The 26,411-nt window shown below is 43.1% G+C and overlaps 1 protein-coding gene across 8 annotated transcripts in view; it reads right to left on the bottom strand.

The window, feature by feature from the left end:
• The window catches only part of MAP7 (microtubule associated protein 7), a 148,530-nt gene that overhangs the window by 105,885 nt on the left and 16,234 nt on the right, over positions 1–26,411 (bottom strand). For 5 of the 8 annotated variants that reach the window (XM_068150290.1, XM_068150280.1, XM_068150262.1 and 2 more), the window contains exon 1: positions 25,243–25,886. The exons of 1 other annotated variant lie outside the window; for it this stretch is intronic. In XM_068150290.1, the coding sequence (XP_068006391.1) occupies positions 25,243–25,372 (130 nt within the window). In that variant the 5' untranslated portion in view covers positions 25,373–25,886. Of the gene's footprint in view, positions 1–25,242; positions 25,889–26,411 lie in introns of those variants that run through there. 2 more of the 8 variants (XM_068150207.1, XM_068150224.1) reach the window with 2 other exon arrangements.

Here is a 26,411-nt window from a genome sequence, read left to right on the forward strand (position 1 = left end):
TTGCTCTACAAGTGGTCCCCCTGAGGCACAGCAAATAAAGTATGGAAAACAAACACACAAAACCAGAACCAAGCTCATTCAGAGCACGTGCAAACCCACCTCATTGATGCTGACTGTGAAGCAGAATTAAAACTCTAGGGAGAGAAGAGGTTAAACTAACCCCACCCCACAATGGTTCTAACAGTAGGAAGTAGTGCTTATGTATTCTGATGCATCCACATTGCAGTTCAGATCGTGTGGCCTGAGGAAGCAAAAGCTAGTCTACCACCAACATGTAGGGTGAATTAACTTGCTAATTCTCTTTCCAATGCATAGTCCATTGAGCACACAATTACATAATAAAGGAAATTAAAACTAATGCAGTCAAGCATATTAAATTTGTATGGGTTGTAATATTGCATGGAGTTGTTGGGTTTTTTTTTTATACTGATAAATACAGATGCCTTTTTTTTTTTTTAAATCTAAATCACATCATTCACCCTTAGAACAGTCACATGCACAGCACTGAGCATATGCCATCCTTCTCCAGCACTGTCAGACAAAAGCTACACTGCCAAAAATAGCTGCACAGTGTGCTAGAGCTGCTGCAGAATGCCCTAGATACATTTAGGCCATGAAGACTGAGCAGCTCTGCTGCAAGGATGGGTTAGGCACTAAAACTTCATGATAGGCCAGGCCTGAAAAGAGGGAGGAAAATTAATTTTCATGCTTGAAGTTTATCCTTAATAAACATTATTTAGCTGAGTTTAAAAGGGAGAGTCATCTGAAAGCTATCTCCATGCAGAGCTGGAGTGCCTGTGTATAACACAGCACATATGAGAAAGGCTGTATTAAAATACTCGGTGCAGGATGAAAAGGTCAGGTAAATAAAAAGGTGGTATTTGCAAAAGAAAACAAACCACAACCATGAAATATTACAGAAAGTTGACTTTACAAGAGTACAGACACAAACTTTGATAGATGTTTCCCCTATGCTGTTTCTCAATTGTTTTCTAAGTGAAGTTTCTTCCTACTCTTCTCTTTCTGCAGAGATTAGGAAAAGCTAACAGCTGATGTTTTTTCTAGATCAGGTAAAACATGTAACCTGGAAGAGCTAAACAAGTAAAGATCAGAGGGATCAAAGATTGATCACAGCATGCCAGACAGCATGCCCTTAAATCCCTTGTCACATTTCAGGCTAATTCACAATTTATCTTTCTCTGCCATCCTACACTCTATGTTAAAAGGCAGCATCTTGAACCAAAAGAGATGAGTGTTACAGCACTGTAGTAACAAACATTAACCATGCTTATCCATGATACTGTAGGTACCAGAAGGTAATTAAGGTGTTAAATGAATTAACAAACTAGTGACATCCCAGAGTCATCTTTCTAAACTTCAGCCATTTCCATTCAACAGATCTTTGATGCACTGGGATAATGATAAGTGTACGATTCTTATTAAAATACTGAGAGACATGTTTTAATCTCTGCAGTGCAGAGGACAGTGGCCTCTCTTTCTCATTTCATCCTCCAAGTTATCTGTGAGGAATGAAGCTCAGTCTGAGTGAAGATATCGTTACCTGTATCAACTGACCGAGACAAAACGGATTTCCCCAGATTAGCAGAGGATTGCCCTACACCGGCAGGCAAGGCTTTACCTTTAGCCATGTGAGCAGCAGTAAAACAAGAACAATCTCCACCCTGCATCCCTAGCTGGCTAGACTCTGAGAGTGGGCCTTCTTAAACTGCCTGTGAACCACCCAACACTTAAAACATAATACATACTACCAACTTATCACTCCAGACTACATCCATCCTTTCTTCCCTGACATCAATGCAATGCAGAACAGAAGGTATGGAGACTTCTCTTTAGCTAGTCCCTCAAGGTAAAGTTCACTCATCAACTACACAAGTGTGCACACTAGCCTACATCATCACAGTCATTGTAAAATGAGTAATATGATAGCTGCACAGTATTCAGTGAGGAAGCTGTTACAGCTTGTTGCTTAACTTTCTAGACATGTCTCCAAGAAGGTTCAGTACAGAAAGCATTGAAGAAAGAAGAAAATGGAAATTACATGAGTATCAGACAAGACTTGGTGCTCCTTCTGTGTTTCTGACAAGGCTATTGCATGCCTAGGGGATCACATGCAAAAATCGTAGGCTGGCTCTGTTCTAACCTGTATTCATAAAGAGGGAGAGGACTGGGAGTAAAATCTAAGTGCCAGAAATCTAAAGAAAACCTGAAAAATTCAAGGATATACTCTGATGCCTATCCTAATGAGGGAAACTGAAGCAGGCTGACAACACTGAAACTGCCTAAATGCAGTCAGTGTTGTCAAATAGCAGCAGAGAAACATTGGCAGGGGCAGGGGTGTGAGTGTGTATTTCATCATCAGTTATACTCCCTTGAATGCCTCTGCTTCACTGTGACTTTCATCACATTGACCACTGTCAGGAAATATGACCCTAAATTTAAATATTAAAAGACAAATCCACTGGTACAACAGGTTTTCAAAGTCTTAACAAAGGCTTTAATTCTACCTCCTTTTAAAGAGGTGTAAAAGGATCTGCAAGTAGTTTATATAAAGAATTTCACAATGTTGGAAACTGCCCATGGGAAGTTTTCATCATAACTCAATCAGAAGACGCTGATATATACATACATATAGCTACAGTTCTGGGCCCCTCCATTTAGGAAGGATGTTGACTTGCTGGAGCGTGTCCAGAGAAGGGCAACAAAGTTGGTGAGGGGTTTGGAACACAAGCCCTATGAGGAGAGGCTGAGGGAGCTGGGGTTACTTAGCCTGGAGAAGAGGAGACTCAGGGGTGACCTTATTGCTCTCTACAACTACCTGAAGGGAGGTTGTAGACAGGCAGAGGTTGGTCTCTTCTCCCAGGCAGCCAGCATCAGAACAAGAGGACACAGTCTCAGGCTGTGCCAGGGGAGGTTCAGGCTGGAGGTCAGGAGGAAGTTTTACACAGAGAGAGTGATTGCCCACTGGAATGGGCTGCCCGGGGAGGTGGTGGAATCGCCATCACTGGAGGTGTTCAGGAGGAGACTTGACAGGGTGCTTGGTTGCATGGGTTAGTTGATTAGGTGGTGTTGGATGATAGGTTGGACACGAGGATCTTGAAGTCTCTTCCAACCTGGTCTATTCTATTCTATTCTACACAGCTTGGTATTTAGAACCTTGGCCCTCCTGCACTGAGTCTGTAATGCTTACTCTTGTGAGAACTGTATAATCCTGTGCAATTAACTGCAAATAGAAGTGTCACTCTTCCCTTTGTGTCTATAAATGCCTCCACACTAAGTCACCACATCAGTTATTTATCATGCATATACAGATTTATTAATTCCCTCCCCCCCCATTCTTTATGTATCAAAACATAAATGAGTATTTTTCCTTTCTTCCTTGCAGGTAACCAGGAGGCAATCACATTTATAGGCCTGAAAACTCTCCTCACAAGACACTTGCTTCCACTGTAGATTCAACATCCTCATGGAATTCTTTTAATACATTAACAGAAAAACATATTGAAAATCTGAACAAGTAGTTACTTCCTTTTTGCCCCTGAATCATAGCAGCAATAACACTGTTCAACTTTGTATAGATATGTAAGTCAATATTCACAGTGGCATGAAAATAAGCAGAAGCCAGGGCTCCTTGTCTGTGCTGCTGTCTTTGCTCGCCTGGCTCACTGTGTGAGCTCTGTCCTTCCTTTAACCTACCCTCTTTAAAAATGTTTATCTTTCATTTCTTAACAAAACAAAACAAAAGCTTTGTGAATCTTAGTAGTTTGTAAGAGGGTTTTTTTCATGTTTTGGTAGAAGTCTCTTTCCTCTGTACCACGCAGTCCTGCATAGGGTGATGTATGTAAACACAAAAGAGAATAATTAAGTAGCAGCATCGGTGCTCTGAGAGCAGACCTCTCGTGTGGAAAACATTTCCCAAGCTCCATTGAGCACTTACTGAAAACAGCAGAGTGTGATAGCTCAAAGCCAAGAAGAACAATGTAGAGATGCCTTCTGCCCTTTTTGAAAATTTAATCACTTCCACAGCTATCCTGGAGCAAGCTGCGTAAGGCAAAGCACAGCCAGAAGAGAGAAGCAGAGAAATTGGCTGGCAGCTGATGGATACCAGAAGTGCTCTGCAGCTCCTATTCCAGGAAGAAGAACAAACAATACATCTTTCTGTGAGCCCTCATGAGCCATTTGACAGGAACAAGGGCTGTGCATGACCTGGGTAGTCCGAGAAGCTTCATCAAGATGCTGAAAGAAGGTCTCTGTGTCCAGCAATGTGATTCAAATGTGTAGAAAACTTTCTCCCCCACCCCCCTCCCCCCAATTACACAGTTTTAGTGATGGACCTTTCTTAGGACAACATTTTGGCTTCAAACATTTCTACAGTAAAGTTCATGTAATTATACACATTTGGATTTCAGTTAGGCTGGAGAAAAGAAGGCTCTGAGGAGACCTTACAGCAGCCTTCCAGTATCTGAGGGGGCCTACAAGAAAGCCAGGAAGGGACATTTTATAAGAGCTTGTAGTGATAGGATGAGAGGAGATGGATTGAAGCTTGAAGATAGACTACACTGGATATTAGAAAGAAATTCTGTCCAGTAAGGGGGGTAAGACACTGAAACAAGTTGCCCAGGGACATCATGGACGCCCCCACCCTGGAGGTGTTCAAGGCAAGACTAGGTGAGGCCTTGAGCAGTCTGGTCTAGTGGAGGGTGTCCCTGCCCATGTTGGGGCAGGGCAGGGGGGGTGGGAAGTGGATGATCTTTCAGATCCCTTCCAACTGAAACCATTCTATAAATCTATGAATCTATATCCATATAATCAACATTCAAACAAACAAAAAACCCACAAACAAACCAACAGTTATTTTAATTAATAATATGGTTATGAGGCAATTTGCTTGAGTTCTGAGATTTGCTTCACTCCTACCCACTATAGAATCATAGAATCAATATGGTTGGAAAAGACCTCAGAGATCATCAAATCCAACCTATCACCCAACACCTCATGACTAACTAAACCATGGCTTCAAGCGCCACGTCCAATCCCCTCTTGGACACCTCCAGGGACGGCTCCACCACCTCCCTGGGCAGCCCATGCCAATGATCAATTACTCTCTCTGTGAAGAACTTTCTCCTCACCTCGAGCCTAAACTTCCCTTGGTGCAGCTTGAGACTGTGTCTTCTTGTTTCGGTGCTCGTTGCCTGGGTGAAGAGGCCAATCCCCACCTGGCTACAACCTCCTTTCAGGTAGTTGTAGAGAGCAATAAGGTCTCCCCTGAGCCTCCTCTTCTCCGGGCTAAATAAGCCCAGCTCCCTCAGCCTCTCCTCACAGGGCTTGTGCTTGAAATGAGTGAAGTTAGGGAGTTATTCCACACATTTATGTAAACAATTATGTCTGGTACACTGTTCAGTAGAACAAATGCAGGCAACAGCAGCTAAAGTTGCCTTCACTTGGGTGTTATTACTGCAAACATATAGGAACTTCAGCAAACAGTTCAGGGTAGGCCATTTTCCGTAGGAAATGCACACATATTCCAAAGTAATGTTTTAGTGTAGTGTCACAAAGTGTTACATGTGTACCTACCATCCAGTACCCATGGTATCCATGTCTCCTTGTGAAACACTACCAGATCACTGTTGTTATAAGCACACCTGTATGTGACTACACACCTGCACATCATCTCCGCATGCGCTGTCAGGAAATGCACCTTATGTACTGGCTCACCTTTCCTCCACACTGTTCCACTTTCCCCTAGTAAACAAAATGCTGTGGAAAGAACAGTCTCTTCTGCATTTAGCTAAGCTGTCTGTTTGGCAGCTTTCTGAGGAAACAGCTCTGAGCCGAGGAATTTGGTGAACAGATTGAAAAACAGAGCCACACTATCAAACACGGCAATTACTGAACAGTGATTAAAGCCTGAACAATCATGCAGCAGTTAAGCATTTCATTCAGTAGTGAGAGTAAGTAGCCTCATTACTTCCCAAGGTGTTATTTTAGGCAGTACATAAGCTGCAGCCAAAGCCTGGTCTTAAAGCAGTAGCCTCATTAGCACAAGTTAAAGTACTTGCACAGAACAAAAGAAAGAAAACAAACCAGAAAACCCCCAACCAAAACCCCTGAAAAAGCCTCCAGAGCTAGCCAATAACTTCTAGGACCCGTTCACTATTCAATAATGCAGACTTCAGAGACTACACATAAAAGAATTGAGTGCACCACCTCACTTTGTGGTGATAGGATCTCTAAGGCACAGACCAACCGCATCAGTAGGTGCTTACAGCTTTTGTGTTGGAAAGTGCTGACTTTATGTACACTGGGATGGCATTCACAACCCATCAATTTAAGACTAGTTTCTCTTGACTCATGATGCAGCAGAGTTGAAGCGAGCGCCAGGTCCCCATAGATTTAAGCAGTGCAGCAAATTTATGGTATGGCTGCAAAACTCACTAGACATTTACTGCCAGTTTTGTAAGAACAAACCCAAGGAATCTGGACCCAGTCCAGCATCACGTCTGCCCAGTTCTTGTAAATGCAGCTTTGATCTTTGGGAAACTGAAGCACATGAGAAGTCTGAAGAGCTAGTGGTACACAAATACATGCTGCTCCAAGTGAACAGTGCAATTTTCTGGGGAAACCAGGTAAGTAACCATTTCAAGAAAGCAACCATTTCAACAAAGAAACATGAATCATGAAAAAGCAAGATTGCAGGAGTAAAAAATACAATTAAACCAGAAATGGAAGAATCCTTTGTAATATCCTTCCCTGTGCCAGACACTCTTATTTTCCCATTAAATCCTATGGAGCCCTGCTCTTTAATTAGAATAAACCTTTAATTAGAATAAACCAAATCAGGTTGGAAGAGACCTTCAAGATCATCGCGTCCAACCCATCAACCAATCCAACCCACCTAAACAACTAACCCATGGCACCAAGTACCCCATCAAGTCTCCTCCTGAACACCTCCAATGATGGTGACTCCACCACCTCCCCAGGCAGCCCATTCCAATGGGCAATCACTCTCTCTGTATAGAACTTCTTCCTAACATCCAACCTAAACCTCCCCTGGCACAGCCTGAGACTGTGTCCTCTTGTTCTGGTACTGGCTACTGACAAGTAGCAGGCTGAGTACTTCAGGACTGAAGCCTTTTGTTTTTACATCCAAGCAATAGCAGGCTGTGCTGGAGCAGCACTGCCTGCAGTCCTGCCAGCTTGCCTCAACCCTGACAGAGGGGAGGGGTGGTTCAGAGCATTTTACAGCTGCTCTGCTCCACACTCCCTTTCTGGAAGTTGCCTAATAATGTAACAACTCCCTACTTTGCAAGAAAGGAGTTTTTTTTTAACTACTCCAGTGCAAAATTATAAACTTCTTTGTACTTTTACTATTTTGAGATATGATTGAATGTGACAGCAGGATGTACAGACCCATCAGTAACTCAGAAGATAAACAGATCTGGGATTCAAAGGCTGATGAGAAACTTGCACCAGTTTCTTCAAGGCAGCTTTCGGGAATACAGCTTAAATCTCTCCTTGGAAGCTTTTTCTTTCTTTGAAATGGATACAGAATCACAGAATACATCCCGTTGGAAGAGACCTCAAAGATCATCCAGTCCAACCCTCAACCCAGCCCTGAAGGGTCAACACTAAACTATATCCCTAAGCATCAGGTCCACATGCTGCTTAAATAACCTCCAGGGACGGTGACTCCACCACTGCCCTGGGCAGACCATTCCAACACTTGACAACCCTTTCAGTACAGAAGTGTTTTCTAACATCCAGTCTGAACCTCCCCTGGTGCAGCTTCAAACCATTTCCCCTAGTCCTGTCACTACTGTATGATTACTTCTTCCAAACAAGAATTAGAATGCTAATTGTTTACTTGCAAAGTGCACTTCCGTTCAGAAAGACAGACAGAACAGGGCATTAAGTGCTTTCAGTCCACTACCAAAAGAAAAAGTGCTCTAAGCCTGAAAAAGGAGGTCAGAGTCACCACTTCAATTTATTTCATTTCGGAAGAATTATAACAGAAACAAAGTTGGCCCAGCCTCTTTAATGGCTTTTGCACAAGCCTAATCATGCATCTTCTTGCCAAACACCTCCTTTACATTTCCCACACATACAACCTCTTCTTGCGACAGGCTTTGTACTACACATGACTTACAACTGCACAGGACAGGATTACAGCCCTGCAAAACACCTGAAGCTCTGAAAAGTGCAAACCGTTGCAACTGTCCTATGCAATACTCTAAATACTTCAAGGTCAGCATGCCTTGTTTTTCCCTTGCATACTTTTCCAGTTTCCAGTTTCAACTTCTATTGTGGAGTCACCATCATTGGAGGTGTTCAGGAGGAGACTTGATGGGGTGCTTGGTGCCATGGGTTAGTTGTTTAGGTGGGTTGGATTGGTTGATGGGTTGGACGCGATGATCTTGAAGGTCTCCTCCAACCTGTTTAATTCTATTCTACTCTACTCTATTCTACTCTATTCTATTCAGAAAGGGCTTTATTAAAAGACCTTTGGAAGACATTTAGACCTTTAAGATCCAAGAGAAGGAAACACATGTGAAGTTTAACTTTTTAGTGCTCATAAAATAAATTACTTCAGTCCTTTAACAGCTGGGCTCAAACTGATGCCACGGGACAGCATTCCAGTGGTGAAAGCAGACTACAATTCAATGTTTGTAGAGTTATCTATGGCTGGCAACTGCCAACTGCTGGGCCACCAACACCTCAGCACACAACTTTTGCCTCTGCTGGCACATTAAAGGTATTGCTCAGTGAATCATAATCAACATGTTACAGAAGCAGCCCATTTAAAAAGCCCTACTCTGCAGGCATCAATACCTGAGCTGCTCTGACCAGCTACAACCCATGGTAGCCCTGCCCAGACAGGTCACAGAGTACAGCATGGGGGAGGTAGCAGAAAAGGCCCCACTGCTGATTATCATAAGCCTCTATGCTTCACACACTAAGCAGTGAGTTGTATCCAACACAAATTGATGTCTTGTTTGGCAGAAAGTTGCAATAAACCTTCTTATTCTCCTTTCGTTTTTCCCCCTCCTTAAAGAGCACAGCATCAAACACAATTCATAGAATCAGAATCAGTCAGGGTTGGAAGGGACCACATGGATCATCTAGTTCCAACCCCCCTGCCATGGGCAGGGACACCTCACAGCACCACACTACTTCAGAGCAGCACAAAATAAAGATATTTGGAAGGTGGCTTCAGCATTTTCCATTGCACAGCAATGTGTTATGTAAGAGGAAAGCCAGATCTCATTGGATTTTCCCAACTGAAGATCCAAAAGCACAAGAGAGAGTGAAAGTTTAAGCATGATTTCAAAACATCTTTAAACACCTGCAAGTAGCAAAGCCTTCTTGAAAGATTTACAGGCAAAATACACTGTTGTCATCTTGTAAAAAAGAAAAATAATGTTGTGATATATCTATATCTCTAGATAGATACAGATATAGGTCACAAACATAAACATGATATATTACACAGGAAACATTTTTGGAGTATATAATTGATGCTGGTTTAATTTAATGAGCATTCGAGCAAAAGGTTAATCACAGTATCACAGTATAACTAAGGTTGGAAATGACCTCGAGGATCATCGAGTCCAACCTATCAACACAGACCCCATGACTAGACCATGGCACCAAGTGCCACGTCCAGTCCCCTCTTGAACGCCTCCAGGGACAGTGACTCAACCACCTCCCTGGGCAACCCATTCCAATCACGAATGACTCGCTCAGTGAAGAACTTTCTCCTCACCTCAAGTCTAAACCTCCCCTGGTGCAGCTTGAGACTGTGTCCCCTTGTTCTGGTGCTGGTTGCCTGGGAGAAAAGATTAACCCCTTCCCGGCTACAACCACCTTTCAGGTAGTTGTAGAGAGCAATGAGGTCACCCCTGAGCCTCCTCTTCTCCAGGCTAAACAATCCCAGCTCCCTCAGCCTCTCCTCATAGGGCTTGTGCTCAAGGCCTCTCCCCAGCCTTGTTGCCCTTCTCTGGACACGTTCAAGTGTCTCGATGTCCTTCTTAAACTGAGGGGCCCAGAACTGGACACAGGACTCAAGGTGTGCAGAGTACAGGGGCACAATGACTTCCCTGCTCCTGCTGGCCACACTATTCCTAATGCAGGCCAGGATGCCATTGGCCCTCTTGGCCACCTGGGCACACTGCTGGCTCATGTTTAGGCAGCTGTCAATCAGCTCCCCAAGGTCCCTCTCTGTTTGGCAGCTCTCCAGCCACTCCGACCCCAGCCTGTAGCTTTGCACGGGGTTGCCATAGCCAAAGCGCAGCACTTGGCACTTGGACTTGTTAAATGCCATCCCATTGGACTCTGCCCATCTGTCCAGTCGGTCGAAGTTCCTCTGCAGAGCCTTTTTACCCTCTAACTGACTAACATCTACTCAAATCAAATCAGTTGTGACAAAGAAAGAGAGAAAACACTGTGCAAAGAATAAGAAGCAGGTCCACTGTTGCTCAGTCACAAGTAAGTAGAGTGTCACCGGCTGGCAGTTCTTCCCGAGAATAATATTCAATAATCCCTGCAGCCTGAAATACTTGAGTCAAATGGAAAGACTTTTATTATCATCGCTATTGTTGGGATGTCCTGCACAAACCAAGTTTCTCCTCCCCAGAGAGGGAAACAGAGATTGTTGCTGTAAAGGTTACTAGACATGATATTTACCACTGGTTATTTTCTAAGTCACAAGAATTTTCATGTGAAAAGGCTGTCTTTGAAACACAGGTCTCAGAAGGAGCGTTAATCGGTAACTAGTTTCCCAACAACCAGCCTCAGAAGACAGTTGCTTCAAAACTCAAAAAAACCCAACACAAACCCCAAGCCCTCTTCAAGTGAAGAGCATGACTCCATATTTGTATTGTTACGTCTTCTCTTGACTGCATGACTCTTGCACACCCTTAAGCCTATCTTGGTGTACCTTCACATTACTTCAGTCCACCAAAGTGAGCAGATCAGATTAGATAGTCTGTGGCAGAGAATTAGTTGAGAATGAGGAAGAACAAAGGCTTTAAAAATAAATAAATGGCCCCACACAGATGCACTCATTGCAAAAGGGTTTGTAACCAAGAGAAAAATTCAGAATCTTACTTTGAATTACAGCTGTTGGTTCCTGCTTACTCCACAGAACATCCCATTTTTTAGTATGCAACAACTCTACCAATTTCCTTTAACTATTCTACATCTTCATTGTAAGAACTCTCTTGGCTCTCTTTAAGGACTGACAAAACAGGAATAGCAAAGTAAACCTCACCAAGTTGCTGCCTACATTGTTTCTTTCTGAAGCTATTTTACATAGAATTTGTTACATAGAATAAACCAGGTTGGAAGAGACCTTCAAGATCATCACGTCCAACCCATCAACTAATCCAACCCACCTAAACAACTAAACCATGGCACCAAGCACCCCATCAAGTCTCCTCCTGAACACCTCCAATGACGGCAACTCCACCACCTCCCCGGGCAGCCCATTCCAATGGGCAATCACTCTCTCTGTATAGAACTTCTTCCTAACATCCAACCTAAACCTCCCCTGGCACAGCCTGAGACTGTGTCCTCTTGTTCTGGTACTGGTTGCCTGGGAGAAGAGACCAACATCCACCTGTCTACAACCTCCCTTCAGGTAGTTGTAGAGAGCAATAAGGTCATCCCTGAGTCTCCTCCTCTCCAGGCTGACCAACCCCAGCTCCCTCAGTCTCTCCTCACAGAGCTTGTGTTCCAAACCCCTCACCAACTTCATTGCCCTTCTCTGGACATGCTCCAGCAAGTTAACATCCTTCCTAAACTGAGGGGCCCAGAACTGGACCAGTTTCTCTGGTTTCAAGAGCAGGTGCCTGTTTAAATGACTCACTGGTCACAACGTGTCAAACCACACTCCTAGGAGTCAGGACAAGGGCAAGCAAGAGTGAATGGTAATGCTCATTAACGCAGGCCACCTTCTTAAACCTTTTGGTAATTTACCAGGTCGAGTTTACAAAGCCATATTGTTGTTTCCCCTACTTAAAAACCAAAAAAACAACAAAGAAAAATAAAAACCCAACCAAAACCAAAACAAACCAACCAACCAACCAACCCACACAAAAACTCCCACACCAAACCCAAACCAAACCAACAACACAAACCACAATCAAAAGAGGTCAAAGACATCTTTGACATATATGCCTCTGCCAGAGAACTGCACTGAAAATTGCTCTGCAGACTTCCATATTTCATCAGCAGATTTTTTTTTGGCCTTGATTTATAGCAAAAAAAATAGGCTAGAACTTCACCATCTGGGACTAGATTATTGATAAGAGCTTGCACCTGGCAATTATCTAGATCTTGAAAAAGAATCCCAGGACAAGTTTAAGGAAACTCCCTACTCAAAGCCTGGACTATAAAGAGAAACACCAGAGAATAGCACTTGCTCAAAATTCAAGCTGAGCATTAAAGGGAACTGCTAGCAGCAGTAAAACACACTGAACTCCTGTTTACAGCCAGGCAATAGCAAGGCCTGTTTGCAGAGTTAGGATGAACATAAATCACTTCTACAAACCCTGGGGTCAGGAGCCTACTCAGAACCACACTGTAATGTCCCCATTCCTCAGGAGAAGATCAAACCATCATACTGCCACCTTAAATATTTCAGCCTTGGGATGCTGCTCATCATGCAGATGGCACAAGCAAGTGAAATCTGTAAGGATGATGATTAAACAAAAGTCTAACAGGAAAAAAAAAAAGAAGCATCCATTAGCATCACCATGGTGTGAGCATCAGAGTCTTCATTACACTGCTTTCCTGTGCGCTGCATTTGTTACCGACTCCAAAGATTTATGTTAAACATATTGCAGTGAAAACAAAGCTACTCTGCAGACAGCCTTTAGTGAGGCTGCACATCTGAGACATTTACAGCAGCAATCACAGGGGCAATGAGGCTCACAGAAACTTCCTGAACACAAAGTACTTGACAGCTGTGTTTCTTAAAGTTGAGAATAACTTGGTGAAAAAAAAAACCAACAAACTTCCTGGGACAAAAGTAAATAAATACATTATGGAATATTTCAGCAAAGACAGATTGTAAGTGTAAAAGCATACCAAAATGCTGATAACCCAGGCACAACAACAAACACAAGCTGCTTGGTCTATAGCCTGGTTTTATTGCCAATATCTCACTCGGCAGCTGGTTACTGTTGTCCTTTTCTGGTTTACAGATGGCTACTGCCATCTGCCTTTACTTCACCCCTTTACCCTCTCTGCAGCAATTTTTTTAAACACAAATTGTTATTTTCTTCCTTTGCTGTAGGGAATAAATGGATGAGGTAAACACATTTGGGGTTTCCTGATGAAAGGGAATGCGCACAAAATGTTAAAGTAGCATTGCCCGGAGATAGAATAGAATAGAATAGAATAGAATAGAATAGAATAGAATAGAATAGAATAGAATAGAATAGAATAGAATAGAATAGAATAGAATAGAATAGAATAGAATAGAATAGAATAGAATAGAATAGAATAGAATAGACCAGACCAGACCAGACCAGACCAGACCAGACCGGAAGAGACCTTCAAGATCATCGCGTCCAACCTATCAGCTAATCCAACCCACCTAATCAACTAAACCATGCAACCAAGCACCCTATCAAGTCTCCTCCAATGACAGTGACTCCACCATCTCCCCAGGCAGCCCATTCCAATGGGCAATCACTCTCTCTGTGTAGAACTTCTTCCTAACATCCAGTCTAAACCTCCCCTGGCACAGCCTGAGACTGTGTCCTCTTGTTCTGGTGCTGGCTGCCTGGGAGAAGAGACCAACCTCTGCAGAGTCCATGTCCATGATGGGGTGCCCTTTCCTCAATGAAATAACTGTGACAATAAAGAGGGAGTGACAGGCAAGAAGGTTCAGCAGTTTGTTTTCCACCCTACTACCACTGCTGCACTCAAGTCTAAACAAGCTCAAACACCACTGGCATGACACTTCTATCTTCCAAATGAGCTCAGAAAGGTTTGATGTGTCTTAGTATACTAGCCAAAATTTAGTATTGTACAGTTCATCAGTGCATTAGTCAGCATGCAGGCAATGAGGAATCCAATTTTGCAAAAGAAAAAAAACCACCACCCCTAGAAGTGGCTGCATAAAAGGATGAGTTCTCATCTCAAGGGCGGGTAACTGGATAAACCTGCATTTCCAAAACAGCTTTCCAAAAAGCTCTCTGAAGCAGAATTGAGAAACAAGATAGCTTTGCACACCAGCGTGAATCGAGTTCTGTCAGCACTTCTATAATAAACCTTGCCAATGCAGGAGTTTAAAATGAAGCTGAAAAAGATCTGCAATTCAAGAATGGGAAAACCAAACTTCTTCAGCACACTTAAGAGTATGCTTTAGGATGTTACAAGATTTTAGGTCCAAGACCTTTCACTGGGCTTTCAACCAGTCTGACTGTCACTGCCCAGGAATCATCACTATGATCATATTCACAGAATTGTCAGGGTTGGAAAGGACCTCAAAGATCATCTAGTTCCAACCCCATGGGCAGGGACCCCTCACATTAGATCAGGTTGCTCACAGCCATATCCACAGCCTGGCCTTAAAAAATTCCAGGGATGGGGCTTCCACCATCTTCCTGGGCAATCTGCTCCAGCAGCTCACCATACTCATGGTGAACTTTTTCCTTACATCAAATCTGAATCTACCCACTTCTAGTTTTGCTCCATTTCCCCTAGTCCTATCACTACCTGATAATCTAAACCATCCCTTACCAGCCTTTCTGTAGGCCCCCTTCAGATACTGGAAGGCCATAATAAGGTCTCTTTGGAGTCTTCTCTTCTCCCAACAGAATAACCCCAACTCTCTCTGTCTTCATAGGAGAGGTGCTCCAGCCCTCTGATCATCCTTGTGGCCCTTCTCTGGACACACTCCAGCACATCCTTATCTTTCTTGTAATAGGGGCTCCAGAAATGGACACAGTACTTAAGGTGGGGTCTCACCAGAGTGGAGTAGTGGGAGAGGATCACCTCCCTCGACCTGCTGGCCACACTTCTCTTGATGCAGCCCAGGATACGATTGGCTTTCCCATCAATTAGATTAAGATTCAGCATTTATGCAGAAATGTTATTTTTGGGACTGTATGATAGTTCTTCACTCCTTTTCCTCATTGTCTCCCAACACAAAGATAATTCTTCTTAATGTTTTCCATGTCATCCACTACCCTCAGATCCTTTAGGAGGCATCCATGACTCTCATAAGGATAGAACACATTTTTAGCACAGCATACTATGCAATAGGATGTGTCTATGGTACTGGCTGCAGCAAGGCTCTTCTGAAGACAAAACTACACCAACTGGAGTACTTACTGGCTGCAACAGTGTGCAGTGGCACCAGCCTCATTTGACAACCCTCCAAGGCCAAACAAAAAACAAACCAGTGGCAGATCACAGACAAGATCTGTGAGAAGTTGTAGCTGGCATGTCAGATTGCGGGAGGACAGTTGTTCCTACGTGAGCTGCAGATGCAAGAGGAAGGCCCAGAAGAAAGTTGACTGTGAAAAAAATAATTATATATAGACTAGTAAAATAAAATCAACCTCCATGCAAAGGACCACTCTCATTGCTAGGCTCAAGTGGAGGTTCAGACATCAGTTCAGAGTATTAAACAAGAGAAATAAAGCCTGGAGAACAGGTGGCCAACAACCAAACTACAAATTCAGTCTGCAGGAACAGCAAGTCCCTTCTGGGACTTCCAGTACCAGGAGTATTTCTTCTGGGTTCTTAAGGTTTTGGGTAACTCTCAGCTCCTCAGCAAAGTGACTCTGCCTCTTCCTCCAAGACAAGTGTTAAGCTTGACCTCTAACACACACTACTGAGAACCATTTACTGAGGTTAATAATCCACAACTCTGACTTCTAACAAGAAAGTCCTGCTTTCCCCGAAGCTAGCACCAGAAAAGGAGTGCTTCAGCCAGCTAAATGTTTATTCCTAAGTGAAGGACACCAACTGAAAGATTTCTGTGATATGGAATCACTGATGTTTTCCATATTTTGCTTCCCACCAGTCTCAACAGATAACTTTGCTTTATTTGCTCAACTGCAGCTTCCAAATCCAGTTCATCTTGTTGACATCTGCACAGATAAACTGTGTAAATTAGATATGGACTCAAATCTACAGAAGCATAGCTAATCCTCAAGGAAAAAAAATAAATGTGTGGCCTCTACAGAACAAAACTAGGCTTCAACAAATCTGAAACCATTAGAAGACAACCTGTTTGCCCAGCATTAATAAAAAGGAACACAAATTTCAATGAACTTTTAATCTGGCAAACAGTTTTACAGAGAGAATCCTGTACTATCATCTTATTGAAGGTACAAAAGGTATTATTCCAGCTCAAAACAACAGTTCCTCAGTGCAAACACACAGAACAATTCATCTTTCTCTGGCATAGCTTGACACAAACCTGTTGTCTCCCCTTCCAATACGGGGTGGGGGAAAATCTACTTTCTGAAGAAACCTTCATTCAGGTTAACCTGCAGTGACAGGTGGGTGTTAGTCTCTTCTCCCAGGCAACCAGCACCAGAACAAGAGGACACAGTCTCAAGCTGCACCAGGGGAAGTTTAGGCTTGAGGTGAGGAGAAAGTTCTTCACACAAAGAGTTATTGACCATTGGAATGTGCTGCCCAGGGAGGTGGTGGAGTCACCGTCCCTGGAGGTGTTCAAGAGGGGATTGGACATGGCACTTGAAGCCATGGTTTAGTTAGTCATGAGGCGTTGGGTGATAGGTTGGACTTGATGATCTCTGAGGTCTTTTCCAACCTTATTGATTCTATGATTCTATGACTTGCCTGCTGGAGTTTTGTTTATTCTTGCCATTATCAGCAAGTTAATCATTTAAAGGAGAAAGTGAAGTTAATATTTGAGTGCCTCTCTGAAACTGCTAGTATAAAATGTAAACAACTTGCACGCTATCCCTAGTCATTTCCACCTAAAGCCTGACTAAGCAGCTGCAGTACAGCTATATATATAGTTCACTAAGGTGTGTTTGGGACAATTCAGTAACTCAGTGGCTGTCATAGTCAAACCTAGAAATCAGTGAGATTAATTTGGTGAATGTGACCCCATTTCTCTGAAAGAGAAAGATATTTTATTGCACAGCAACGATATGTGAAAGCTCAAGCACTCCACAATTTGATTCCTGATGCTTCATCTGCGTTTTCATTTGTTTGTTAAACAGTGCCTGTTGCCTCCCTCACCTTCATTATACACATCTGAGCCACAGATATGTGCATCTACTCATACAGTGCTTCAACTCAATGCAGGTGAAACTTGTATGTACGAGTTTCAAGTAGTGCTTGGCTGCAAAAACAGTGCACTACAAGATGCAACTTCAGTGAGTGAAGGTGGTTCATCACCATACAGCAAACTGCATCCATCATTGTGGCATTTGGCTCTCCTGGCACAGTAGTGATGTGGCCTAACTTTGGGCAGACTGGGTTAAATAATTCCTTAACGTGGCTTTAAAAAAGCACAGGTCATTTCTGAAGACACTTCTGATAATAACATAAAAATCTTTGGAGATGGTTTTCACTTAGAACTCTTAATTCTCAAATACCAGAAAAACAAGTTCTTCAGTTGCAAAGTGCAGACTGAATTTGAAGAAGCAGGGGGTGGTGGGGGGGGAAAGGCACAAAAAGTACCCTGTGGGTAGCTGAGTAAGTAAAGAATGTGTGAGTTTGTGCAGGAAGAGAAGTGATGTACTCCTACTAATTCAGCTGAGCCCAGTAATGAGTAGAGTTCCATCATCACTTGCTTATGGCCAGAAGCAACACTCCAGGCCAGTGCTCATTAATCTCTCTGGAGTTTAATGTGACAAGTAAAAGACTTCCTCTTAAAGCCAGACTTCTATATACCTGGATACAAAGGCAATTTTGAAGGAGTGAACGCATGCAGCGGTTTCTGAGAGCACTTACAAACAGCAGCAGGAGTGCCAAGACTCCTGACAACACCACAATCACAGAAACATCAGGGAATTTAAATGCCACATTTTTCTTTTAAAAATACATGCTTAGCTGTTGTCCCATTTTCCCACTGCAAAATAATGCCATGGCACTGCCCAGGCATGTGTAATGTGGTACAGATATGGCACAGAGCTCTATTCATTCTTGCTGTCATCTTACTCCAATGGCATGTTAATGTTTAAGTCCCTTGAAAGAGTATTATTTGCATATTTTCAAGGAAAAAAAAATGCAACATGACCTCAGAGAATTAAGATCCTTGGTCAGATCACCAGTTTCCAAGTTTCTCTCTCATAAGAAGTGACCATAAACCTGCTTTCCTTTTGCATGTATTATCCCCACAATGGAATCATATTCCAAGTTCAAGGCTTTTAAAGCTGACACTTTTACAGTATCACCAAGGTTGGAAGAGACCTCAAGGATCACCGAGTCCAACCTGTCACCACAGACCTCATGACTAGACCATGGCACCAAGTGCCACGTCCAATCCTCTCTTGAACACCTCCAGGGACAGCGGCTCCACCACCTCCCTGGGCAGCCCAGCAACAGTAAGGAAGAAACTTCACTGCTTGCTTTCGATCCTTCATGAGTGGTGTTTCTTACTATGATATATAAAGCTTTCTTGAGAGTTGTTCAAATTAAACTGAACTCTAATCTTTTCACAAGCATTCTGTACAGCAAGCACAGTAACCAAATACAGCACCCTGTTCTCCCATGGACAGCTCTGATGTTATAATTTGTATCATGGTTGAAATAACTCTGTTAATTGCAAAAGTTACTTAGCAAAATTCAGTCTTTCCCTGGTTAGATTATCCTCAATTCACATGCCAAGCTAGTCTGAATTAAGTTTAACAAATATCTTAAACTCTAAAGATCATCAGTCCTGGAATTTTGCTATCTACATGCTCAATTATCAAGCATGTTCCCTGGGCACATGAACAGATCACAGGCTGTTTCCTCCAACAAAAACAGTGACAAAAGATATGAACACAACCCTCCAGATTCAGCAGTGGAAGCCTCTTCTCATGGAGCTGAGCTAGAAGTGTAAGATGATTCTTACCCAGCACAGATAAACTTTCAGTAATCCCAGCACACACTTTGATGAACAGGCTGTGTTACAAGTCAAGGCCTCAGACCAGAGACTTCCAGTCTGAAAGCCAGAGGGACTGAACGAATTAGATTTGCACTACTGGTTTGCAGATATATATTCTCCTATCTCCAAGACTTCCAGCAGAGTCTCTTTGCTTTATTGCAAATAAGAGGATCTCTTTGTCTTTATTATTAGTAAGTTGTTTTATGTTACTCAGCACCTACAGCTATGAACAATGAAATCCTGCAAAGAAGACAGCTATGTAGTAGCTTCCTGAAAAAACAACAACTTCCTTCTGCACCCCACAGCTTCAAATTTAAGTAATCAGTACAAGTTGCTTTGTTAAAAGCATGCATGCCCCAGATACTTTGAGAGGCATTTAAAAAAAATCTAGAAGAAAAAAACATCTAGAAAAAAATTATCACAGCTACTTTGGGATCAGTCTCTGGCCTTGGCTAGCAAAAAGAGGAAGTGTAGAGAAGCATTAGCAGAACTCACTGGAAGGTGCAGAACGACCAGCCACATTGTGTAGGTTCTCAGCCCTACCCTTTTACACAACGAGTATTGTAATGAGAACTGGTACCTTTCTTTCCTTCCTTCCACCCACTCTTTCCCCTAACCTTGCCTCAGCTACAGATGGGCAAGATAAGCCTACCGACTGCCATGAAAACCTCCAATACTAGATTTTGGTGATTCAGTTCACCAAACTAACAGCTGCTCACTGTTCTGCCCAAAACAAACTGGAGGTTCAGGCTACTGACCAGCGTCAAGAGGCCCCACTGGGAGAACCACCATCTCAAGCAGTTTTGCTGGTTTAAAGCATGGTGAAAGCCAGAGACCAAGCTGTCATTCTAGATCCAGCCTGAGGCACAGACTCCACAGCGTGGGATAAGATTACACTTCCACACCCCATGCAGTACCTGTTTTGTAGCTATACAGTTTCAGTTTCCAGGACTATCAGTTTAATGCCTTTGAAGATGCCAAATCCCCTTTTCTTTCAGGTATCTTAAGTTTGTGTTTGGGGATAGCCATATAGCAACAAAATAACACTGGAATTACAAGCTAGCCAATCTGAGTTTAATGAGGAATAAACATTCCCCCAATACATGCAGAATCCTGAGAGTAAACACACCAACAGTCACATTGAAAGACATCTCCCTCATTTCTCTGGGTGAGCAAAGCGTACATCGGAAATGAGCATCACACAAAAACATCGCCATCCATGCAACAGCAGCAAGATCTGTTGTTAATCATAGACATCTCTGCCACACACCAGAGAACAGGGAAAAACCCTTCTCTTGTTTTCAAGAGGGCAGAGAATCAGTGTTACTGTTCAGAGACATAAAGTATCTACGTCTAGCTTTGTATAAGCAGCAGCACTCAGCAGATTAGAGGTATGCTTCCTTGATCAGTTTTAAATAAACCAGAAGGTGGAGAATTCCATTGTTGGGTTAGTTGAGACTTTTCTTCTGCCACAAATCTCATAAGGTAGCTATTTCAGTCATGAATTATTCAGATTTTTAATTTCAAAACATAACCATTACTTTTCTAGGCTCTTTAAATGACAATTTTAGAAACACATTATTAAGAGTGTGAAAAGGCAACCCTCCTCCCCTTCAAGTGGAAGGAGAGTAGGCACCACTAAAAAAAATCACAGAATCACGGAACTGTCAGGGTTGGAAGGGACTTCAAAGATCATCCTGCCTGGCCCTCCTGCCATGGACAGAGACACCTCAAACTAGATCAGGTTGCTCAGAGCCACATCCAGCCTGGCCTTACAAACTTTCAGGGATGGGGCTTCCACCATCTCCCTGGGCAACCTGTTCCAGTATCTTGCCACCATCATGGTGAAGAACTTTTTCCTTACATCGAATCTGAATCTACCCACTTACACTTTGCTCCATTCCCCCTAGTCCTACCACTACCTCACATCCTAAAATGTCCCTCAGCAGCTTTCTTGTAGGACCCCTTCAGATACTGGAAGGCCACAATAAGGTCTCTTCAGACTTCTCTTCTTCAGACTTCTCTTCTCCAGACTGAACAACCCCAACTCTCTCACTCTGTCTCCACAGAAGATGTGCTCCAGCCCTCTGATCATCCTTGTGGCCCTTCTCTGGACATGCTCCAGCACCTCCAGATCCTTCCTGTAATAGGGGCTCCAGAACTGGACACAGTATTCCAAGTAGGGGTCTCACCAGAGTGGAGTAGAAGGGGACAATCACCTCCCTCAACCTGCTGGCCACACTTCTCTTGATGCAGGCCAGGATGTGATTGGCTCTATGGGCTGCAAGTGTACCCTGATAGCTCATGTTGAGCTTCTCATCCACCAGCACCCCCAAGTCCTTTTTTTCAGGGCTGCTCTCAAGCCAGTCTCTGGCTTAGTCTATATCAGTGCTTGGGTCTGCCCTGAGCCAGATGTAGGACCAGTAACAGCTGTTAAGACTACACTCAAGGTTCACAAAATTAACAGGGCAGAGGAGGGGAATACTAAGGTGAATCAAATTGCTTGTGCCTGAATCTAAAGAATGGATAAGGCCAAAGTTCACCTGCACAAAATAACTTTAATTAAGCACTAATACATCTGGATGTATCTTTGTGATTTACATAGAGAACCATATTCACAGGCCATCTTCAGTCACAGAAACAACATCTGGTTTACAAGACAAGCTTTAAGGGAACACTGAAGCTGTTAAGGGTGGTTCTGTGCCTGCTTTGTTGGGTTTCTTTGTGGATATAGTCACAGAACTGTTGAAAAGCTGGTGACTAAAACCAAAAACAATTAAAGTGCAAAGTAAGTTTCTGTAAACCCATACAAAATGTATTGGAAGAGTACACTTTTTAGCAAAATTCTTTTATGTTGGAATGGGAGAGCAGAATAGAGGATATTAATAAAAGTAAAAAAGGCAATTCAAAGTAACTTTTATCTGCATTATTCTACCCTACAGGGGTGGGTAGTATACAGACACAAAACACCTTGAGTACTGTGCCCAGTTCTGGGCCCCTCAGTTTAAGAAGGACATCGAAACACTTGAACGTGTCCAGAGAAGGGCAACAAGGCTGGGGAGAGGCCTTGAGCACAAGCCCTATGAGGAGAGGCTGAGGGAGCTGGGAGAAGAGGAGGCTCAGGGGAGATCTTATTGCTGTCTACAACTACCTGAAGGGGGATTGTAGCCAGGAGGGAGTTGGTCTCTTCTCTCAGGCAACCAGCACCAGAACAAGAGGACACAGTCTCAAGCTGCACCAGGGGAGGTTTACGCTCGAGGTGAGGAGAAAGTTCTACACTGAGAGAGTCATTCACCACTGGAATGGGCTGCCCAGGGAGGTGGTGGAGTCACCCTCCTTGGAGGTGTTCAAGCGGACACTGGACGTGGCACTTGGTGCCATGGCCTAGTCATGAGGTCTGTGGTGACAGGGTGGACTTGATGATCTTTGAGGTCTCTTCCAACCTTGGTGATACTGTGATACTCCTTAACAACAATGCAGGCCTCAGCCCAAAGACAGGAGGAGGAAAGGAAATGAAAATATTTGGGGAAAAAGCAGTGGGTACAATTGCTATCACAGGAAAGGAAGAATCAGGAGCATGTAGCTGCAAAGATCACTGCAGGTTTTTAATACATCCAAATTAAAATAAAAGAAGACAAATACAATTTCATTCTTTGTTTACCAGAGAAAACTCATTGCCTACCAGACTTCTCATAATACAATATAGGCAGTCAAAGACAAGCAAAGAAATGGCTGGTATGAAAACTAATACACAGAAAATCTCACAGATATCAGTCACTTCATGATCCACATAAATATTTGCTTCTCAGATGACAAAAACCCACTCTCATACAAACTCTAACCAAGCCTTAGTATTCTGAGAAGATCTGAACTACAAAATGATGATTATTTTAAAACTTGTGATGGGATTAATGGAGGAAAGAGAAAGTTCATTACTTTGGAGTATTAAATCCATTGCTTTGGAGTATTAGATTCACTGAAGGTCTCTTGGATTTTGAATCACTGAATAATGTTCAGCATGATTATAGAAATTGCTGAAGAAGAAGATAAATAGCCCAGCTCCTGTGAAGATGGCACTAACATTATACATGATAGAAGAGGAAAAAACAAACCTCTCAGCAGCTGCAGGTGCTTGCTGAGCAAAGAGGACAGGTAAAGAACTAAGACAAAGCAGCAACAGAGCAACTGACTAAAAACTCAAGGAAGTCTTACAGAGGTCTATCCCATATCTTATGTTTCCTCTCAGAGCTGCACTGGAGTCACCTTGCTTAGTATTGGCAAGCAGGAGCACCACCCTGCACTCTCCATGACCAGACGTTCCAGCTCTAACCTACCTAACCACTGATAACACATTCAAATGTACAATGGGGTAAACAATGACATGCATCAGTGTGCAAATGGCATTCTAGAAACATTAGGAGCCATTTTAAGTATTTAGTACAACAAAAACAAACGAGTATACTCCCAAAATATTTTGTGCAGCCTCCTATGGTATTTCTCACAGGGAGCATTTAAGGTAAGTCACCAATTTTTTATCTTACTGAAATCCCATGCACTTGTTTAAGTTGCTGTCTGTGCTCCTGTGTACCTTTCTCTACTTAACACTTCACAGCAAAAAGATTTTTAAAAAGGAATAATCAAAAATGGAATCTCAGTTACAGCAGGAGAGGTTTCACCCTGGGAAACTATCAGTGACACAGAACAAAACTACTGTAATTACTGATTCTGAGCTTTGTGGACTATTGACACTGGAAGTCATCCAGTGAGTGATAAAGGAAAGTAATATGCTTCTTAAAACATTGAAAATTCTATAACCTCACACTAGAGTTTGTATTTCCATTTCATACAGGCAGTTGCAAGTACACAGAAGTGGTAGTAACTATGTACACAAGACCATAACCCATGAGACATTAACGATGACCAGCAGTATCTATTTTTATCATGATGCCCAAATCTGCCAGGTTTACTATTCTGAGGAAAAAAAATACAGTCTACAAACTCAAGGAAACTTTGAGTTCTAGATTTGTTTGTAACAGCTACCAAGCTACCTTTTTCCTTCATGAAAAAGAAAATAACCTGTTAGCTGTAAATGATTCAGCTCTAATAAATATACATACTATGAATTTGCTATTTAAATGCTTGCTGGCCTCTCCTGTTACATGGTAAAATGGTAATATCTGACATTTGAAACAGTCTTGAGGCTGCAAACTAACATCTGTTTTGTAAACAAACTAAATCTGGCACGATTTCCACACACACACCCCCTAGAAGACCACAAAAAGCAGTGCTCATACAAATGGAATCACTTGGTCACAAAAAAAGAAAAGTAATTGTGAAGATTAGACTTAAAATTCTAGTCACAGTTGCAAAGGTGCAGGATCCTTGCCAGACCAACAGAATCTAAACACTAGGATCCAGGTGGAAAACACTAATTACATGATACAAGATAGAGAGCGGCTACACAGGCTTGACAGACCTCTGTTGTAAATCAGTGGCCATCAGCACCCCTTCACCACCACCACCACCCACCTACCTCAAACACCATAGATCATTTTCTTTAGTAGTTACAATTTGTTGGGGTCTTGGTTGGGTTGGGTTTGGGGTTTTTTTGGGCAGACTTCTCAAAATCAGTACAATTTAACAATGTGTTATATTTTTTATACCCTGCCAAAGGCACACTGCCCCTTATGCACACAGATGGAAGTATTGCTGATTTTACATTGTCTTTGGCAAAGCTGTCATCTGGAACGAGCTGGTGTTGTGTTCTGTATTCCCCAAGCCTATGACCACCTTTTTAATAGGTATTTATCCCAAATGTGCACAGAAAGAAAACACACAGAAATTCTCTAATTTATGACAGAGGACTCTTACTCCTACTGGAAAAAACGGGGTTAATAAAAGTATTTTTTTTCTTCAGATCCTAAGTAGATTATTGCATAACAATCCAGGGGATTTAAGTACAGACACCTATAAGGCACAGAGCATTTGTAGGTGCCAATGTGCACTGCCAAACTGCACCAGTCACTTCCAGACTCTCTACGGCAGACAGAAAAGCCAATAAAATGTTGTGCCCCCCGTGCAGCATACTCCCCCCACCCCCCCAGCCCCTATCGCGCTGCAGAGCCACCGCGTACCTTTCGGTCTTTTGGAATTCCCGTTCTTTTGCTGCTCATCCTCTTCGTTAATGGTGAATAAACCCGGGGGATTTGGCCTGGCACTTTTCTTCAGCCTCTCTTGTCGGAGTGCAGCAATTGAACCAGTCATGTTGCTGCTGCCTCTTGTTTATTAAAAAAATCCCACAACAACTAGGAAACTGCAGCCCCTGGTTAGCTGCTAGCTGCAGCGCTGTCTGTTCATTTGAGCACTTGTAATAGATCCCCTATGGATAAGCAGTATGCAAACAGCTGACAAATGCCACTATCCAGTCGGCAGCAAAAGGCTTGAAGTCTTTCCCCACCTTCAGGAAAAGCCCCAGTTAAAGGCACATTGGTTTGGATGCTGCTTGTCGCTGTCTTAACCAGTTCAGTCAGATGGTAGCCCACAGCTCCAGGTTCCTTGCTGCAGCACCTTTCTCTCGGCAACTCTCTTCCAGCTACAGCACACTACAATATTCAGCACGCAGCACAAGGACAAAATATGATACGCCACTGTTAACAGTTGCCCTGACAACACTGACACATCCTAATCAAAGAGGGTCTGAGTCCTGTTTCCTCAGCTGCAGCGAGCCGGCCCCAGGAACGCTGTTTCCCTCCCGCACGCTTGCGGGGAGCTGGAAGCACCTCGGCGGCAGGGGCTGTTCCTTCCTCCTCGCAGGGCGGTGGGAGGATGAAGCTGTGCTTGCACAAGCTGATGAGCACTGAGAAGAAGCCTTGAAGGCTCCAGGCATGAACCTGCGTTTTGCCAGCTGTTCTGTTTATTCATATTTAGCAATTGTAGCCTAATCTAAACTGAAACAATAAGGATGAGTCTTCTTCCATATATGCATGTGTGGGGTGCTCCCCCCCCCCCCCGGGCCCCATCCCTTAACTTAATCACCTTCCTAGGCAGTGCATACCTTTTGCATTAGGAATGCATACACCCACAATTAAAGGCAGGTGTTGGAACATTCTTTTCCACACGTGAAAACTCAAAAAATCGGGATTTCTAGTTTGTACAGACAACATAGGACAATAAAAGGACGTTTGGAGTGAATACTCTGTGCCGCACCATTAGTTTTACAGCCCCAACCATTAGCCTTCACTTTGCAAAAGGAACAAAATGCATTTAATTAGTTGGGTTTCCCTCACACGCTGGCATTCTGGAT

This window comes from Melanerpes formicivorus, unplaced genomic scaffold (genome assembly GCF_026170545.1).
Source record: "Melanerpes formicivorus ecotype bairdi unplaced genomic scaffold, bMelFor1.0.p_v2 SCAF_2, whole genome shotgun sequence".
Lineage (NCBI taxonomy): Eukaryota > Metazoa > Chordata > Aves > Piciformes > Picidae > Melanerpes > Melanerpes formicivorus.